This window comes from Zalophus californianus, chromosome 1, assembly GCF_009762305.2.
Source record: "Zalophus californianus isolate mZalCal1 chromosome 1, mZalCal1.pri.v2, whole genome shotgun sequence".
NCBI classification, from domain to species: domain Eukaryota; kingdom Metazoa; phylum Chordata; class Mammalia; order Carnivora; family Otariidae; genus Zalophus; species Zalophus californianus.
Genome location: NC_045595.1, coordinates 97,276,586 through 97,296,042, shown reverse-complemented (window position 1 = coordinate 97,296,042; position 19,457 = coordinate 97,276,586). Strand labels below are relative to the sequence as shown.

Sequence of the window (19,457 nt, the reverse complement as noted above, 5' to 3'; positions counted from 1 at the left end):
TGCCAAGAACTGAACTTTAAAACTACACATTAGTGGTTTTGTCCAACCATAAAACGAAATAGCCTCTTGCCCATTCACGTGAAAGTAACTGCTTCTCTGCATCATATGTACCTTGCAACATCACATATATGTTAAATAAAATGCTGAGTTTAGCTTTGATCCCCATCCTTCACATTGTTGCCACTTACCTTTTTAACATGTAAACACATGTATCCCCCTTTCTCAAAAGTCTTCAATGATTCCGTACTACATACCTTGCAGTATAAAAATCTAAAGACCCTTCATGGTCTGGTACTGTCTACTACATATTTGGCCTCATCTGCTTATTTTCTTTACCCCCACAAGTTATGCTCCAACAGTACTATACTTTCAGTTCCTTGAACACTGTGTTCTTTCATGCCTCTGTACATCTGCAATGCTATTTTCATTGTATGGAATACTCTTACCTGTTTTTTTCTCCAAAAAGCTCTGCCTAAAGGCATCTTTGTTTGTAGATTCTTCCCTCAACTCCTAGGTAGTCATGTCACTCTTTCCTGTTTCCTACTGCATCTTACATGTACTTTGACTACAAGGATCATATTGTATTGCACTTGTTGCATTTCATTCAACAAATAAAATTAAGTGCCTACAACATGCCAGGCACTTTTTTTAAATGCAGGGGATATAACAATGAATAAAAGTAGGTCTCTGCCCACATGGAACCCTTGTACAATCTAGACAGGGGAGACAAACATCATAAACTCTTCAGTAAGTATGTAATATTTATTGCCTTGGAAGAAAACAAAGTAGGGTAAGAGAGTTAAGGGGTTCAAGACCCAAAGGGTAAAGAGAAGGAGGAGGGCAATGTTATTTTATATAGGGAATCAAGGAAGGCCTTTCTATTAAGATATCTGAGCAGATACCTGAAAGATGTCAATGAGGGAATGAGCGATGCAGATAGGTATCTGGGGAAAGAAAGGAACAGGCAAAAAGAATAAAACATGCAAAGGCACTAGAAAGGACAGTTTGGCACACTGAGGGGATAGCAAGGAGGCCAGTAGGGCTGTGAAACAATAAGCAAAGTGGGAAGAGGTAGGAAACAGTAAGAGATGAGGTAGGGGTGAGGAAGGAAGCAGGTTAAATAGGAAAATCTTGAGTTTTTCTGCTACTGAGAGATTTTAAGCAGAAGAATGTCATGATCTAACTTTCATTTTAGAAGAATCACTGCAGAAAGGAAAGGATGGAAGCAGGAAAGTAGATAGAAGACTACTGTCGTGATCTTTTTTTTTTTTATTATTATGTTAGTTAGTCACAATTCATCACATCATTAGTTTTTGATGTACTGTTCCATGATTCATTGTTTGCATATAACACCCACTGCTCCATTCAATACGTGCCCTCCTTAATACCCATCACCAGGCTAACCCATCCCCTCCACCCCCCTCCCCTCTAAAACCCTCAGTTTATTTCTCAGAGTCCATAGTCTCTCAACTGTAGTGATCTTGATTAGAGAGAACTTAGACCAGGGGAGCAATCCTGGCATGGAGAGAAGTGGTCAACTGGGCATATTTTAGCCAACAGGATTTTTGATATTCTGGATGTGGGTACAATAGAAAAAGGGGTTAAGGAAGACTTCTTAGAGTTTCAGCCTAAGCAGCTGGATGAACAGAGATGCCATTTCCAGAAGGAGGAGCCTCTTGCTGGGAGAGGGAGATCAAGAGTTTGTATGAGGCATCTTAAGTCTGAGATGCCAATTACACACCCAAGTGCAGATGTCAAGAGGATAAAGAAGTCCTGGCTGGAGTAAAAATTTGAGAATCATCAGCAAGTACATAATATTTATAAAACCACAAGACTATATAAAATCAAAAGGAGAGTAAATATGGATAAGAAAGAAAAGAGATTTAAAGACAGTCTTAAAGCTCTCCAACCCTTCTGAGTTAGTAGAGATGAGAAGGAGCCAGCAAAGGAGACTGCTATACATTTCTCCAATGAATTACAAACTTCTTAACGGAAGGCACCAGTTCTTAGCACCATGCTTAGCTTATAATAGATAATGAAATATCTACTGAGTTAAGTATGAGTGTGTATGTGTGTAGAATTTTAGCATGGACAAGAAGGAAGTTCTAATATCAAATCACAAATTATAAAATTGCATGTATCTTTTTTCCAGTTGATATAAGCTGATCTATGTCAACTGCACCAAAGGGTAAAAAAAAGTCTCCTACATAGTTATCAAAAGGACTAAATGTAAGAATCTTTACAGTGTTAACACAGAGATATCATAGTGAAAACAAACCAATCCCGAAATTCACACATTCAAATATTTACTGAGTACCTTCACTAAGATGCTAGAGATAGAACAGTGAGAAAAATAGACAAAACTGTGTTCTCACTGAGTGAACACAAATGGACAGAGAATAAGTAAGTAAAGATGATGTATCAGTAGGTGTTAGGTGTTAGGCAGGAATATATTATCACATATAATAAATGGCGGCGGGGGAAGTGCGGCCCAGAAGGTTCCACTGAGAAGGTAACTTCTGCACAAATACCTGAAGGAAAAGGGAGACAAGTAAATATTTTAGTGAAAACAGTGCTTTCAGTCATTGGCAAAAAGTAAACAATTTAAACCAAGAAGATAAACACCAGTGGGAATCAAAACCGATTAAGATAACTTAGATTAACAAAAATAAAAAGATGGCCAACTCTGTGTGTACAAGATCAATGGTTCTATGCAAAGGTCACTAGATAGCATGCAGATCCTACCATACAAATTTTACATAGGACTAGAATTCCAAATAACAGGCTAGGGGGCAGAGGTTCTGGTGTATATGCTTCTAGATATGTATATGAATTTGCACATATGTGCTTATGTGTATGTTGGGGGGGTGTGTGTGCATGCATTTGTATTTGTAGGTTTGTGTGTGTGATTGTGTGTGTCCCAGAGGAGGACAATACTTGGGTAAGTAAGAAAAGAAGACAAATATTTATCAAGTAGTCAAGACAGTGCTAAATATTTTCTCAAATATCTTAATTAATGTGTACAATGACCTTGAGAAGCATTACTGTCTCCTTTTATAAATTAAAACAACAAAAACAAAAACAATTGAGTTACATGGCTAGTATGGTGATTTGACAGAAATCAAATTCCAAAGCCTAGTCTTTCCTTTTCACTTTTAATGTCTTTCTGAATACAGCAGTGCTGAGAGGAATAGACAGCTATTCCTTTCTGAAATTATCCTAAGGTACCCTGAAGCTCAAGCATATTTCAAAGGACACAAAGTTAAGAACCAACACAGATCCCAGTGGGATTAACCCCTAAGAAAAATTGCAAACCAGGGTCCTGAAGGAGATGATCCTAAAATAAAGATTATTTGGGGTGAGAGGAAAGTTGAATCATGATGACAGTTACCACTTACTGAATAAATTAATATATACATTATATATGGCAGATGTTTTTTAAGGGCCTTCATATACATTACTTCACGATCTTCTTAATAACTTCCACCAAGTGATTTTTTTTTCAAAATATAGAAATTGGGGGCAGAGGGATAACATTCCAGGAGTAAGGCACAGTGCAAACTAGTTCTGAAGGTGGGAATAAGAGGAGCACCTCCAAGGACGTGGTGAATAGTACAAACTGGCTAAAGCATAAAGGGAGATGAAAGGGGAATAAGAAGAGATAAGACTGCAAAGAAAGGGTGGAATCAAGAGAATCTGAAATGCCAAGCTAAAAAGTTTTAACTTTCTTCAGTAGGCAACGAGGGTCACTAAAAATTTCTGTGTGGTTGGATCTATGCTTCAGGAAAAGTACTCTGACAGTTACAGGGCCTAAGCTAAGGTAATGAGAGAGCAATGGGAGGAAAAGAAAACTGGAAGAAATAGTACAGAGACAGAATTTGGCCTGAGTGACTCAGGATACGATGTTCTAATAATGGGAACAGCAAGCTGAACAGAGGATTAAAACTTTAGATGGGGAAATGAAAAAAATATATGCGATCCTTATCATTTATATTCACAACAAAAACACAGTGAAGAAGAATGAATCAAATATACACTTAAAAATATATATAGCCTCACTGTTGACAAGTTTAGTACAAAATTAAAAAGTGTTATGCTATTTAATTATGCATAAGCATAATAACACAATCCTATATGTTAACATATCGTAAGGTCTTTCAAATTTTCTTATAAAGTTCAATTTTTATTTCTCCAATAAAAGGTGCACATAAATTGTTCATCAACAAAACTATGAAAATATACTTTACTGCTTATGTTACAGCCCATACTTAACAGCACCATGTGCCAGGCAGTACACTAAGTCATCTAATCTTTTCACAACCCCTTTGAAAGATGAGAAAGACCATAATTCCCAACTTATAGAAGAGGAAACTGAGGCTCAGAGAGGTTAGGTGATTACCAGAAAAGTTGCAGAAAACTATGCTTTCAACATGCTACGTTACAATTTAGCATTCATTTGATTTCTATATATCTAATACTTTGTACAGGATAAAGAAATCTTACATGAGAAGAACTGCCATAATCACACCTGACCTTCCCAGGAATCTCCTATTCACCCTCTTCAAAGTATGTTAGATTGCCCTAGGTGTATGGTAACGAAAGTAGGGGAGGTGCCTAAAAACTGCTGAGAAGAAAAAGGTTATGAAGCGGCTATTTCCCTCCTTAGCTGCCACCTTGAAAGCACCACTGGAAAGTTACACATTTGTGATATTATTCAGGCACAGGATGAGAAATGACACCAATAGGCAATGGTGACTGCTGGAATATCTCCTACTCAGTAGGGTAGGGCTTTTCAATGCATAAATTAACATGATCAGATAACTAGATTGTCAGCAATTTTCCTCACTCCCAGTAAATGATAAATTATCTTTAAAATATATAACCTGAGATTCTATAATCTCATTCAACTGATAAATCGTAAAAAATCAACACACTGCATAATCCCTAAGAGAAATCTGGTTCTGCTTAACAACAGGCACTATAATATTAACATGGAACCTGGAAGGTTAAAGAAATCAGGAATAATAGTTTCAGTAGTACTGAACTCCAATTCATCGTAAAAATAAAAGACTGTGTAATCATCAACATGCCTAAAAGCAAGGTAATACCACTAAGCAAGCACTTCAGTGGGCAAAGGGCTCCAGGAATCCAGCAGAGTTTAGAGGGTTAGCCTAGATGAAGTGAGCAAAGAACTTGTTTTGTGGGGCTATAAAACATCAACAATATGTAAGTACAATTCTTTTTTTTTAAGATTTATTTTATTTATTTTAGAGAGAGAGAGAGAGAGGTGGGGTAGGAGGGCAGAGGGAGAGAAGCCCAAGCAGACTCCCTGTTGAGCACGGAGCCCAATGCAGGGGGCTGTATCCCATGACCCTGAGATCATGACCTGAGCTGAAATCAAGAATTGGACGCTCAACTGACTGAGCCACCCAGGCACCCCTGTAAGTACAATTCTTGAGAAAGCATAAAATCAGGGTTAAAGCATAAACTCCAGGGCAGCTCCTCAAAAATGTCCTAGTAGGTAAGGTGCAACTCCTCAGTGGAATAGTCTACAGAATATAATTAGGAGCCTCTTGCTTTACACAAGTCATATGCATGATAATTATCATAAATCACACAGTTATCTATATTGCTATCATATTAATCACCTCTCACTGAAGTTTAGTCCAGAACAAGAAGTTAGGAAACTACTGTACATAAAAAGGCGAGTTTCGCAAGGTATTGCCAGGAAGTGTCCATGGGTTATACAGATACGTCATCAAGTTGCGGGCAAGATCTTCCTGTGGTTTGTGTTGCCCACTTCAGGTTTCACTTTTGAATGTGTGCTGATTCCTAAGCTCCCTACAGCCCCTTTCTCAAGTAGCAAACCAAACTTTGAAGCACATATGGTAGGAATCTCTCCTAGGATAGGCCAAAGGTTCCTACAGCTACATGAAGCTTAGCAAGTCTCCTAAACCGACCAACAGAACCCAGTATGGCAAGCAAATGAAAAGCCAGATGTTGGCAAAACTGAGGGCTACATGGATAGGACACATAGGGGACATGGTAGCTATTTCTGATAATGGCATCCTGGGGGCCCAAATGCAAAATGGGACTCATTATGATCTAGCACTTTTCAAAAAACACAAAAAGTAGCACCCAGATATAAATAAATTGTACCTCCAAACGTGCATGTACAAGTATATGCACGTTATGTGTTCTAGGAGAACCATTTACAAGCACAGACAAAAGCACATGAGCAGAGTCAAGCAGACAGAAGAGTAACATTTTTTGTAAATCCCCTAAACAGTCTTAAAGATAAATTTTTACAGCATCCCAACATTCTAATGTTACTGAATACCCATTACATTCGACCATAACCAATTTAGGGATAATTATCAACTTCTTGAAAACAGAAATATACTCATCAGTTCTTTCAAATATACCATCTGAAAGGCAAATTGGTAGACAGACAGACAGCGACTTCGGTAACTTACAGACCTTCTGAAAACCTGGCTCTGCCTTTTTAAACCTTGAGAAAAAACGTTTTTGTTGGCATACAATCTTTTTCAGGAATTTGGATTAAATGAAATAATTTGCAAAATATACTAACATAGTACCTGGAAAAGAATAAATATATTCAAAAAAATTAGTTCACGTTCCCCTATCAAGAAAATTTTATATAAAATTGTTCAAATTCAAAACTAAGAGGTTCTGCACCACTCATACAAATGTCAAGATTTTAAAGGATCAAAATTATTCTTTTTACCTCATTCTTCTGAAACAAAACATTGAATTTTTTAAAAAGTCAACTTTTTTAACACAAACAATTGGTAAAAACAGGCAAAGTATATGGGATTTCACTATATTGCTCCTACAAATTTTTGTTGAAATTCTATAAAAATAAAAGGTAACCAAAAAACTTCACAGAAAAGTTGACTTTACTTTCAGGGGCATTTAAAATGTTACCAAGCCTAACATTTGGCTACCCTTACTTCTGCAGATACGATAGTCTTCAACAGTAGAGCAAGACAGCTTGGACTAAAATTGTATCAAATACTTTTATATAAAGTCATATTTCATAACACAGCTAATACATACATACTCTATAGAAAATTAAACCATTATAAACAAGGCTAATTCACTTTGTCCACCACTCAGGCTCCTTTCAAATCTCTTTCTGTGTGTCTTCCCACATACACGTAGAAAAGATAAAACACACACCATTCTAATAACTTGCTCCCTTAACTCAACAATATGTCTCTAAGTTCTTTCCTTTCATACTCTGGACACACCTCATCCTTGTTAGCTGCTATGGAATATTTATATTAACATATTATTTAGCCATTTTTCCTAATGGAAAAGTTGTCTCTGTTTCTTTCACCAATAAGGCAACATTAAACACCTTTATATATGCCTCTTTTGCAAATGTCGAAGTGTTTCTGTAGGGTAGAAATGCACAGGGAATATACATTTAGATTTTTAACAGATCTTGCCAAAATGCTCTCCAACACTGCTTTACCCATTTAACAACGAGAGAGAAAAGTTACCTATTTTCCTAAATCCCCACCAAATACTGAAATTAACAAGCTTTTTTTTCACAAACGGATAGCTTTTAAAAATTTTCATTCCTCTGATTAATTTTTATTAAATCTTACCAGGATTTTCTTATGTTTACTGGCCTTTTTTATCTCTTTCGGTGAAATGTCTATTCATATCTTATTTTTCTAATGCCCTTTCCTTTTTAAAATCTGTATGGGGCGCCTGGGTGGCTCAGTTGGTTAAGCGACTGCCTTCGGCTCAGGTCATGATCCTGGAGTCCCGGGATCGAGTCCCACATCGGGCTCCCTGCTCAGCAAGGAGTCTGCTTCTCCCTCTGACCCTCTTCCCTCTCGTGCTATCTCTCATTCTCTCTCTCTCAAATAAATAAAATCTTTAAAAAAAAAAATTAAAAAAAATAAAATCTGTATGAAGTTTTTATATATTCTGGACACCAACAAGTACAGAGATAGTATGGCATATAGGTTAGGAGCAACAGGATGGACTCTAGAGCCAGTCGGCCCAGTGTGAATGACAGCTCCACCGCTCACTAGCTGTCTGATCTTGGTCAAGTTACTTAGTTTAGCTATCCTGTGCCTCAATTTCCCCACCTGTAAAATGTGGATAATAAATGTTATAGAGTTACCATGAGGATTAAATTATTTAATGTGCTGGGGCACCTGGGTGGCTCAGTCGGTTAAGCATCTGCCTTCAGCTCAGGTCATGATCCCAGGGTCCTGGAATTGAGCCCCACGTCAGGCTCCCTGCTCAGCAGAGAGTCTGCTTCTCCCTCTCCCTCTCTCTCCGGCTTGTGCTCGCCTCGCTCTCTCTCTTACTCTTACTCTCTCTTTCAAAAAAATAAATAAAATTTAATATGCCTCAAGGGCTTTAAAACAATACCTGACAAAGAATAAGTGTTATACAAGTGTTTTCTTTTTGTCAATAGGATTTACTGTAAATATCCTTACAATCTACTATTTGTCTCTTAACTCCTGTTTATAAATCCTCGCTTATCTTTCCTCAAAAAGTTCTTTTTCTATCTCTCTTCTAACATCAGAAATTATATAAGCAGACGAAACCAACAAACTGTCCTCACTGGATCTCACAATCAACTTCTCAAGAATAAATGCAGGCATCAGCCAAAGCATCTAAATTTTAAACATCTTTCCACTAAAAAAATAGCTAGCTTCCTTACTGCATAAAGCATTCCCACAAATCAGTAAGAAGACTGATAATCTAACAGGAAAAAAGGACAAACAGGTTCACCAAAAAAATGGAAATAAAAATGGCTCTTAAAAATATGAAGAGATCCTCAACTCATTTAGAAGTGCAAATTAAAACTACAAATCAGATGTTCCTTTCCATCAGACCAGTAAAGATCAAGAAGTTTTAAAATACACACTATGTGGCAAATAAACAAGCATTCAATCATTGCTAGTGGGAGCAAAAATTGCTATAGTTTCTGTGGAAAGCAATTTGGCATTCACTGTCTTTCCAAAATAAAAATACACATACCAATTCATCAATTTAACATGTAGGAATTTATCCTACAGATAGACACATGTGCTCATATCAAAAATGACATAACAACAAGGTTATTTATTGCAGTACTGTTTGTAATAGCAAAAACTGGAAACAACCTATATGTCCATCAATAGGGGACTGGTTAAATAAACTGTGGTATATCCAGATGATGCAATATTAAGCAACGGTTAAAAAAAAAAGAGGCAGCTCCCCATACATATGGAACCACAAATCTTCATGCTACTATTGCTAAGTGTTAAAAAAACAAGATGCAAACAATGTATATATTTTGCTAGTTTGTATGTTGGTGAGAAAGCAAGATTAATATTCATACATTTATGTGTTTGTTTTTTTAAAGTTAGGTTATTTTTTTTAAGATTTTATTTATTTATTTGAGAGACAGAGAATGAGAGATAGCATGAGAGGGAAGAGGGTCAGAGAGAGAAGCAGACTCCCTGCTGAGCAGGGAGCCTGATGTGGGACTCCATCCCGGGACTCCAGGATCATGACCTGAGCCGAAGGCAGTCGCTTAACCAACTGAGCCACCCAGGCCCCGTTTGTTTTTTTTAAAGATTTTATTTATTTGAGAGAGAGAATGAGAGAGAAAGAGCACATGAGAAGGGAAGGGTCAGAGGGAGAAGCAGACTCCCTGCTGAGCAGGGAGCCCAATGCGATCCTGGGACTCCAGGATCATGACCTGAGCCGAAGGCAGTTGCTTAACCAACTGAGCCACCCAGGCACCCAATACATTTATGTTTGTAAATGCTTTAATCATCTCTGTAAAGCATACACAAGAAAACTGGTAACGCTTGCTTGTGGAGAGGGAATGGCTAGAGGCAACAGAAATAAGAAAACTTACTTTTAAATGTATACTCTTTTGTACCTTTTCAGTTTTGTACCAGGTATTTGTATTATCTAATCAAATAAATAAACAAATCTCAAAAAAATCAAATAAATTAAATTAATTAATTAAAACCTCCCTGTGATCACACCACACTTTCTACAATGGTTACACACAGGGGCTACTAGGTGGCTCAGCTGGTTAAGCGTCTCTTGATTTCAGCTCAGGTCATCATCTCAGGGTTGCTAAGACTGAGCCCCCTGTGGAGCCTGCTTAAGATTCTCTCTCTCCCTCTCTCTCTACCCCCACCCTTCCCCCCACAATGCTCATGCACACTCTGTTTCTCTCATGAATGAATGAATGAATAAGTAAATAAATATATAAAAAATAAATGGTCACATATAGCAGGTTGCTAACACTTGGGTAGTTTGTGGCTAGTCTGTTCAACTGGCAAAAGCAGAGGTTCTCCATCCTAGGGGTCCATTATCACTCCCTATGGGACGTTTCAAACCCAGAGATGTCCAAGTACTACCCCAGAAATTCTGAGTCAGTAGGTCTGGAGCACAGCCTGGGCAGCAGAATTTTTTTAAGTTCACAGGTGACACTGATGGGTAGTCAGGACTGAAAACAGCTGAGTTATAGCATGACACAAATAGGTAAACAACCAGGCTCAATCTCCATCTAGGTCACAAGCAGTTTCATCACTAATCCTAACCACTTCACAAGGTTCTTAAAAAGGGACACCTGAGTGGCTGGGTCGGTTAAGCGTCTGCCTTCAGCTCAGGTCACGATCTCAGGGTCCTGGGACTGAGCCCCACATGGGGTTCCTTGCTTAGCGGGGAGTCTGCTTCTCCCTCTCCCTCTCTGTCAAATAAATAAATAAAATCTTAAAGAAAAAAAGGAACAGATGAGAGTGTATTGATGGCAGAGTGAAAATGTATTACTACTTCTGGATATATTACTACACAGGCAATACAATCCTCATGTATTAAATGCAGTACATTTGCAACATTCATACTAATGACAAATTCATTCTACCTAGCATTTCGGAAAGAACTTTGATAGTAATGAACTAGTGCCCAACAGGCACAGGCATTAACTGTGTAACACTTGGAATATCTGAGTGTCAAGTTCTTCATTTGTAAAACGAGGGGACACAATATGTTCCCTACCTTCCAGCTCTAAACCTCAGTAATTCTCTAAGAATACAGATATCTTGGGGTGCCTGGGTGGCTCAGCCGTTAAGGGTCTGCCTTCAGCTCAGGTCATGATCCCAGGGTCCTGGGATGGAGCCCTGCATCGGGCTCCCTGCTCAGCGGGAAGCTGGCTTCTCCCTCTCCCACTCCGCCTGCTTGTGTTCCCTGTCTCGCTGTGTCTCTGTCAAATACATAAATTAAATCTTAAAAAAAAAAAAAGAATACAGATATCTAAAAGCAACCGTTGTTTAATAAAGACTTTAGGATAAACTAGTAAGAGCTTTTTCATCCCATTCACAGCCTACACTCAATTCACAGTCCAAGGGGCTAATGCCCTAGCAGACACTCAGATATTACGTACTGCTGAATAAATTAATTAACAGTCACAGAAAAATTTTTTTAAAGATTTAAACAACCTTAATAAATCTTGGAAAAATATTTCAAGCAGTGCATCTTATACAAAATAGGCATAGGAAAAACATTTAAGCATTAAAATAAAAGCATCGAATGTAATGTCTTAAAGCAAATGGTTCAATTTAAAAAGCAACTAAGACTTAATGCTAGAAGGGATGTTAAAGACCACATCCAAACCTCTCATTTTACAAGTGAAAAAATAGGGAGTTCGCAAAGTTAAAGAATTTGCCCAAAGTCGGGCGCCTGGGTGGCTCAGATGGTTAAGCGTCTGCCTTCGGCTCAGGTCATGATCCCAGGATCCTGGGATCGAGTCCCGCATCGGGCTCCCTGCTCTTTGGGAGCCTGCTTCTCCCTCTGCTTCTCTCTCTCTCTCTCTCCCCCTCTGTCTCTCATGAATAAATAAATAAAATCTTAAAAAAAAAAAAAGAATTTGCCCAAAGTCATTCTGTCATTAATGATATTCCTAGCACCAAGTCCACAATAACAAATTTGTCAATTATTGTTCACTGATGTTTACATGTACATTGGTATAATGTTATAAAGCATATTAGTTTAGCTACTGATTTTTGATGACTGAAATAACATACAAAACCAAAGACAAACCATAAAAATTTTTTTTTAATTTTTTATTGTAAAAATTTCTTAATATACATGAAGTGTCTTAATTTACATTGAGGACTATACAACAAAACTGTTAGCAGCTCTTAAAAGAGAACAGAACTTTATTAGTAACTAAAACATGGAATCTGATATTGTCAAATAATTTCATAAAGCATATTAAAAAGGAAATAGGACTGGCATCTAAGATTAAAGGATAAAACAACAGTTTTATTTCAGCTACATTAGTTCCAGTCTCTTAGTAGCTATTCAAAGAATTCTAAGTTAAAAAAAAAACAAAAAAACAACTCTATGAACTCATTGAGGTTTACCTCCTGTCTTCCTCAGAGCAAATGATTAGCAGACTGCTCTGTGAACTTCTACAAAGAACGCTTTTCTCTCATTTCTATCCATCTGAAAGATGAATTCTTCCTCCATCCTAAATAACTCATCATCTCATTTCAAATTTTTGACAATAATGAATTCTTAGGATGAACAAACCTTTTAGCAATCTTCCCTCTATTAATTTATTAAATAACTCATCTAATTCAAATATCTAATAATAATAAATTCTTAGCATGAATAAACTCTTTTTAATCTCTCCCTCTCAATTCTATTGCATGATCAATAAAATGTCTTGATTTATACCTCACTACCAAAAAATTCAAACCTTCCATGACAAATAAAAACATTTACTGTATCAAGTATGATTATGAGATTTTTCTTTTCCAGGCTCAGGACCAATTAGTAACAATATTCATGGAGTACAGTCAGGTAACAATATTCAAATCTCCTAATAATAAGCACTCACAGCATTTAAAAATTTTAATCCTTTTCCTAATGAGGCAACTTTGGCATCAGTTCAAACATAAGCTCAATTGGCACTGTGATTTTGAAAGGGATGAACTTCCTGTCACAGACCCATGTAGTTTTTCTTTCAACAATACTATCATCTTCTAGTTTATCTGTAAAATTTACAAAACAGTTTCACATCTAGTATTTCAAATCCTCCTCAGGATAACATAGTGAGAAGCAGGGCATTTTCTAAAGGGCTATTATGTCCCAGGCATTATGCTGACAATGGGATAGCTAAAAGGAAAAAAAAAATGAATTCTACCCTGGAAGAGCTTGCAGTCTAATGGGGAAAATAAACAATTTTTATAAAATGTGCTAGAATAAAGACAGGGAATTACAACTCCCCAGAAGTACAAGGGCCTAACATCTTCTCTCCAGGGATGGGGGTGGTGGTGCCCCGCCCCAAAGAAGGCTTTGGTCAGATCACATGCAGCTTTGAAAGTGATCTGAAAAGTCAGACTTTTGAAGGATGTGTAGGAGTTCCCTGATATACGTATGGGGTGGAGGAAAGGAGAAAGACACTTCCAGGCAGAGGGAACAACATGTACAAAATGGCTAGTGATGAAGCATTATTCCCATTTTAAAGATGAGTAAGATCAGCTCAAAAGGTAAGTGAGCTGCGTAAAATCATGTGAATAATAACTAATAATGTATGAAACAGAACACAGTCCTTCTGATTTCAATCAGCTTTGTACACCAGAAAATGCCGGTTAAGTGTTGACAAGAACATCAGATAAAGATTAATTTTTATCTCCTATTTATACCTTCCCAAAAGATGGTCCATGTCTGACCAAGCTCCTGGGGGAGCAGGGGAGAAATGACTGGAGAAGGGGATTTATTTAATTCTCAAGTCAATCCTGTGAGATAAGTATTTTTATTATACCCATTATACACACAAGAATACAGAGGCACAGGGACGCCTGGGTAGCTCAGTCACTAGTTAAGCATCCGACTCTTGGTTTCTGCACATGGGCACTCTCTCTCTAAAATAAATAAATAAAATTAAAAAGAATAGAGGTACAAAAAATTAAGAGAAGATTCAAATCCATGTGACTAACCTGACCAAGCCTCCAAACTCAAGCACTTAACCAGACCCCACAGATTCTACTTTGCCAAAGAGCCCTACATCATTCGGTCTAGAGATACCAAGGAGACCAAGTGAGTTCTGGGACACATCATGATCCCACAGATCTCACACTGTACTGCACATCTCGATATTCACAAAAATCCTCAGATTTGGCTCCCTTACCAATCTGAGGAGACCAAGCCTCAGATTCTGGTCTCCCTGAGCAGGTACACCCAGGAACAAGCTGGCATGAGCTCTTTCAGCAACATTCTTACGTTCTGATTACAAGCAGATTAGATGAGAGCAAACTTAACAAAAAGCGGTAACCAAAAAGACATAAAATAACAGCATGAAGCTTGGAAAGTACAACCAAGAAAGCTCCAACCCCTCTCTTTAGCTTGCGGGGGGAGGGGGGGGGGCGGGCAATGCAAAAGTGCTCCAGGTACTAAGCATACCTGCCACTCACTGCAAGGCAGTTCACAACAAAGGATGGAGTCTGTAGTACCTTAATTTCCTTTATCAAGGGTTCATATGACAACTCTAGGACTTCAATAACCATGCCTGACTCTTGAATATTAGGGAAGCTGACCATTTGTGGCCATGGTTTCCTAGGGCACTAAAACGACTTCAGGGAATTGAGATCAGCATAGAAGACAAAATATTATCAGCAACACTGGATTTGCTAATGTTAGTTGATTGAAACTGACCACAAAATGGGTTTCCAATCTGTCAATCTGATTATTTCACCTTGTGAAGGATATGAGAAAATTAACAAATACTGGAATGAAACCCCTAAAGAAGGTTGTAGACTATTAACTCTAGAACTTTAAAGATATGTAAATCTAATCTGTCCTCACTTTTTGCTGGTAGCATTTGGAGTTGAAGGGTCCTACCCAGGTCTAGGAAAAAAGACGTTCCTTTGAGGCTCACTTTGAGCCCTATGGAGCTCTAACTCTCCAGGTTAGAGGCTCTGAAACAGCAGTCTGAAATCTGCCAGCACATATCCAGTCTAGTGGGTACTATCAGGCTATCCTCTGAGGTCTCCCAGTATGATGAAAAGGAAAGCTGACATGGTTATCCACACCCTCAAGCTGCTTAGTATCTTCATTGTCAGAATCACCACCATCCCATTTCTGTGACTTTAGCACCTGCTAATGACTCCTCCAGCCCTCCAGCCCCCACCCTGTAAAACCCACACGTCAGTTTCAGGGAAACAGAAAACAGCAGGTCTTCACAGGGTTCTGAAGGTCAACCAACTCTGGATTATACCAGCCAAAAGAAGGGCAAAGAAATGGAGAGGGAGATGCAAAGAAGCTTCATATATAAGTATCCTAATACACTTTTTCTAAAAAGCAGGTAAGTGATCTGAGCTATAAGCCGAGCAATTCCAAAAGCAAGAAATAGACTGAAATAACAAATACGATACCCCGACTATGGTTAAAGTGGTAATATCATTCCCAGCAACTGGATGATCAATCTCCAAATCTGGGTAGTGGGGTTGTTCTAAGGCACAAAAACAAAGTTGTGTTTTTGTATTTGTAGGTATGAGTTTCACTCACAGTGATATCTCCTATTGTGATATCTTTGTTATGGCGCAGGTGAAGGTGCAGGGCAGCTAAGTCCTTCTGGGAAGAGCCTAACCCTAACTCTCAATTCCAAGATTTATGTAGGGTAGTTCCATGGTATAACCTGCAGCTCTATAAATCAGTGAGACTCCAATGAACAGTGCCTAGCATCAAGTGACACTAAAATGTAAAAGTGGTAAAATTTGGAAAATTAGACCAAGGGGGGGGACTCTGGCCCATTTATAGCTTTCCCAAATGTTAAACTAGATATATGTAAATATTAAATATAAGACTTAATCTGAAATTTGAAGATTTTATACCCTAGGAAGTAATTTTATTTTATTTTTTTAAGATTTTATTTATTTATTTGACACAGAGAGAGATACCGAGGGCAGGAACACAAGCAGGGGGAGTGGGAGAGGGAGAAGCAGGCTTCCTGCTGAGCAGGGAGCCCAATGTGGGGCTCGATCCAAGGACACTGGGATCATGACCCAAGCCGAAGGCAGACACTCAACCACACTCAACAGACTGAGCCACCCAGGCGCCCCAGAAAGTAATTTTAATATTGGGAACTTAGATATAGACAAGATCTATTTCTTTGATATCATTTTCCAGGTTTTGAGAACTGTACTCATGATCTTAAGTTGCCTAGGACTACTTCTGGGAACAAAAAGATGAGAAAATTTAACATGTCTGCCTCTGAGATTTAATAAAATCTCAGTACTTGAAGAGGGGAGCAACTTGAAAAGAGGAAAGGGGAAGAATCCTAGCTCAATTAATAATATCACTATTCAGGAAGAGGAAAATTTTACATCCTGTGCCACCAAAGAGCATTGTTAGCCATTTTATTGCAATTAGATTTTCTTTTTTTTTTTAAAGATTTTATTTATTTATTTGAGAGAGAACGAGAGATAGAGAGCACAAGAGGGAAGAGGGTCAGAGGGAGAAGCAGACTCCCTGCTGAGCAGGGAGCCCGATGCGGGACTCGATCCCGGGATTCCAGGATCATGACCTGAGCCGAAGGCAGTCGCTTAACCAACTGAGCCACCCAGGCGCCCATGCAATTAGATTTTCTTCTTACAAAGTAAAAAGTACTCCTCTTACTAAGGGTTATTTACCTGAAAGATGAGGCACATTTCCATTCTGAGAATAATGAATAAAGAAAATGAGGATGATTTCTTACAAAAGCAAAAATAAGTTTTATTGATATATCTTACAAGTAGCAAAAAAAAAAAAAAAAAAGGCGTTTCCTCCGAATAAACTACTGTGAAAAAATTGTAACTCTGACGCCCAGAGTCACTTTTTAAAAACAAATGTCCAAATGACTGAATTCAAATGGTCTACTGTAAAGCTTAGAGCTTCTGAGCAAAAATTTTGTATTAAGTCAACTAATATGGCTCGCTCACAAAAGTAACAATTAAATGCATGAGAAGGAAAGGAATTAAGTGGGTTAAGGGCGGGCTGGATGACTGTGTTTTGAGACCTGCTCACAGGAAGCCACTACATCCTGTCTTAAGTCCCTGTCAGTCACACAAGTCTCTCGATCCAAGTCTTCGGCGCAGCGAGGTGGGGCAAGTACAGGTGTCCGGCCCCGAGCCCCTCCCGGCGCGCTCACTGGCGAAAACCCCGAGCGGCGGTCACCAGAGTCCCAGGGCGGCCTGTTTCCTCCAGCTCAGGGCGCCTTTTTCAACCTCGAACAGGCTCGTGAGCCCAGGAAGCAGGCAGCCCCCTCCCCTCGGGCCAGCCCCACTTCCCCGCCCTCCCCCTCCTCCTCCTCCTCCTCCTCCTCCGGCCGCGCCTCCCGTAATTACCGCTCCGCTCCCACCTCGGGGCCGCTCCCCGGCGCCCGCACCGCCCGGAGGCCTGCGTCCCAGGGCGGCCGGAAACTCCTCACGCCCCCGGCTCACGCCCCCGGCTGGGGCGTCCCCACGTCCAGGCCGCGCCCCAAAGCCGAGCCCCTCAGGCCGGCGCTGCTCCGCGCGCCCCCTCCACGCAAATTCCCGGCTCTCCACTCCAACCGGACAAGGGCAGCCCCAGCCCACGCCGTCCCGTCGAGGCGACGCCTCCCCCAACACACCCCCCTTCCAGCCTCACCCGTGCCGGCCCTCCCCGTGCGCCTCGCCCGGCCCCGGCACGGGCCCCGGACCCCGTCTGCCCAGGTCCCCTCTCCGCCCCGCGATCCCAGCACGGCTCGGCGCCACCACCCCCGCGCGCCCGCCGCCCCCTCAGCCCCGCGGCGGCCCCCGTTGGCCGCCGGGTGGGTCCCCCAGCCCGGCCCCCGCTTACAGATCTTGCCCCGCAGGCTCTGCAGCACTCGGACCTCTCGACTGTCCTCGTCCCCGGCCCCGGGCTCAGCCGTCGCAGTCGCCACCGGCGCCTCGGAAGAAGCCGCTGCAGCAGCAGGCGCCGCCGCCGCCATGGTGCCGCCCGGCCCGTGCCGCAGCCCCGCCGCCTGCGTAGCCGGCGAGGCGGAGCCCAGCGGCGGCCTAGGCTGGGGCGAGCGGCGCGCCTGGCCCCGCCCCCGGGCTGCAGCCTGGCTCGCCCGCCCCGCCCCTGTCCTGCCCCCGCCCCACCCGGGTCCCTGCAGTTGCCGTCCGCCCCCCCAGCCCCACCCCCACCCCCACGCTCAGCCGCCCCGAACCCGGGCCGCCCAGGCGCGAACTGAAGTCCTGGCTTTCCTGCTCTTTGCCCCATAAAAGCCCAGGCGCTAGCCAAGTGCGGCTCCAAGTCGTGGCTCTGAGCAGCCCTGAAACCTCACGAGGGAAAACCTCAGCCTTCTCGAGATCCCCAAATCCTTCTGGGAATTAGGCTCCCCACCACAAGCCGACTTTCACAGCTTCTAACGCTCAAGGGAACTCCCTGTGGAAAGAAAACAGAATGGAATTTGACAGTTGAGAGGACCTCACAACTACCTTATTGAAAAAGAGCCAAGAGTTGTATTAGAGATTCCCCAAATAACATCTGCATGCTCCCTACCCTCAAGCCACACCACCACACACACAAAATTTCACTTTAAGTAAGAACACTGCTCTGCAAAAGCTGGTTCAAAAAAAGGATCATAGCCCCCAATTACAACATGAGAGCAGCACGGGAGAGCCTCCCACGGAAAAATTCTGAAGCTCTTACCATCCCTTGTGTATTTTGGAAACAGAAAGAGCAAAGAAGGATGGGTCCCATCCCCTCCCGCCCCCTCAGTGGGCTTGCTAAAAAGTTGATTGACACTAGGACATTCGTAAATCTTTGACTAGTTGTTAGCTTTATTTCAAGGGACCTCTTTACAGTGAGTAAACTGCATGAATAATACCCTGGTATGAGATGAGGAAGATGATTTCCTGGTCTTGAGGTTGTTAACTGCACTGCCCTAAGAGGAAAGAAACTGTGACTTAATAGGGCAGGGTAGTTGTTTTCCAGGGCAACAATAGGAATTATTCAGTCTGTCAACAAATACTTTTTGAGGGTCAGACTTAATGATAGCCTCAGAGAGCCCCAGCCCTCCTCCAGCCGCTCAGTCTGGCAGAGACACAGAGGCACTAGAGAAAAGGACAGAGGCATAGAGAAAAGCCCTTAGATGAGGAAACTGGAGAGTCAGGGAAGGCCTTCCTGGGAAATGCACTGAGGAGTGAACTGAAGGTCAGCGGGGAGAGGCACAAATGTGCCAGGAGGAGAAGTCACTTGTGCAAAGACCGGACAGCCAGGAAGAACGGCCTTAGTCTGTGTCTGTCGCTGAGGAGTGACACTGCCGTTTCCATGTGTGCTGTGGGGGACCGCTGCGTGACTTGCACACTTGTTGGAGAAAGTGAACCTACCTCCTCTTATTTGGATGTTTTGCTGTCATGTCAACAAGAAGTCCCAAACTGAACTCCCTATCTTCCTTTGCAAAT

At 41.0% G+C, this 19,457-nt stretch overlaps 1 protein-coding gene across 3 annotated transcripts in view; it reads right to left on the bottom strand.

Annotated features, from left to right (window-relative positions):
• RASA2 (RAS p21 protein activator 2) overlaps nucleotides 1-18,052 on the bottom strand; it is a 121,873-nt gene extending 103,821 nt beyond the window's left edge. For all 3 annotated transcript variants that reach the window (XM_027583124.2, XM_027583123.2, XM_027583125.2), the window contains exon 1: nucleotides 17,863-18,052. In XM_027583124.2, the coding sequence (XP_027438925.1) occupies nucleotides 17,863-17,995 (133 nt within the window). In that variant the 5' untranslated portion in view covers nucleotides 17,996-18,052. The remainder of the gene's footprint in view (nucleotides 1-17,862) is intronic.
• Nucleotides 18,053-19,457: the final 1,405 nt, after the last annotated feature.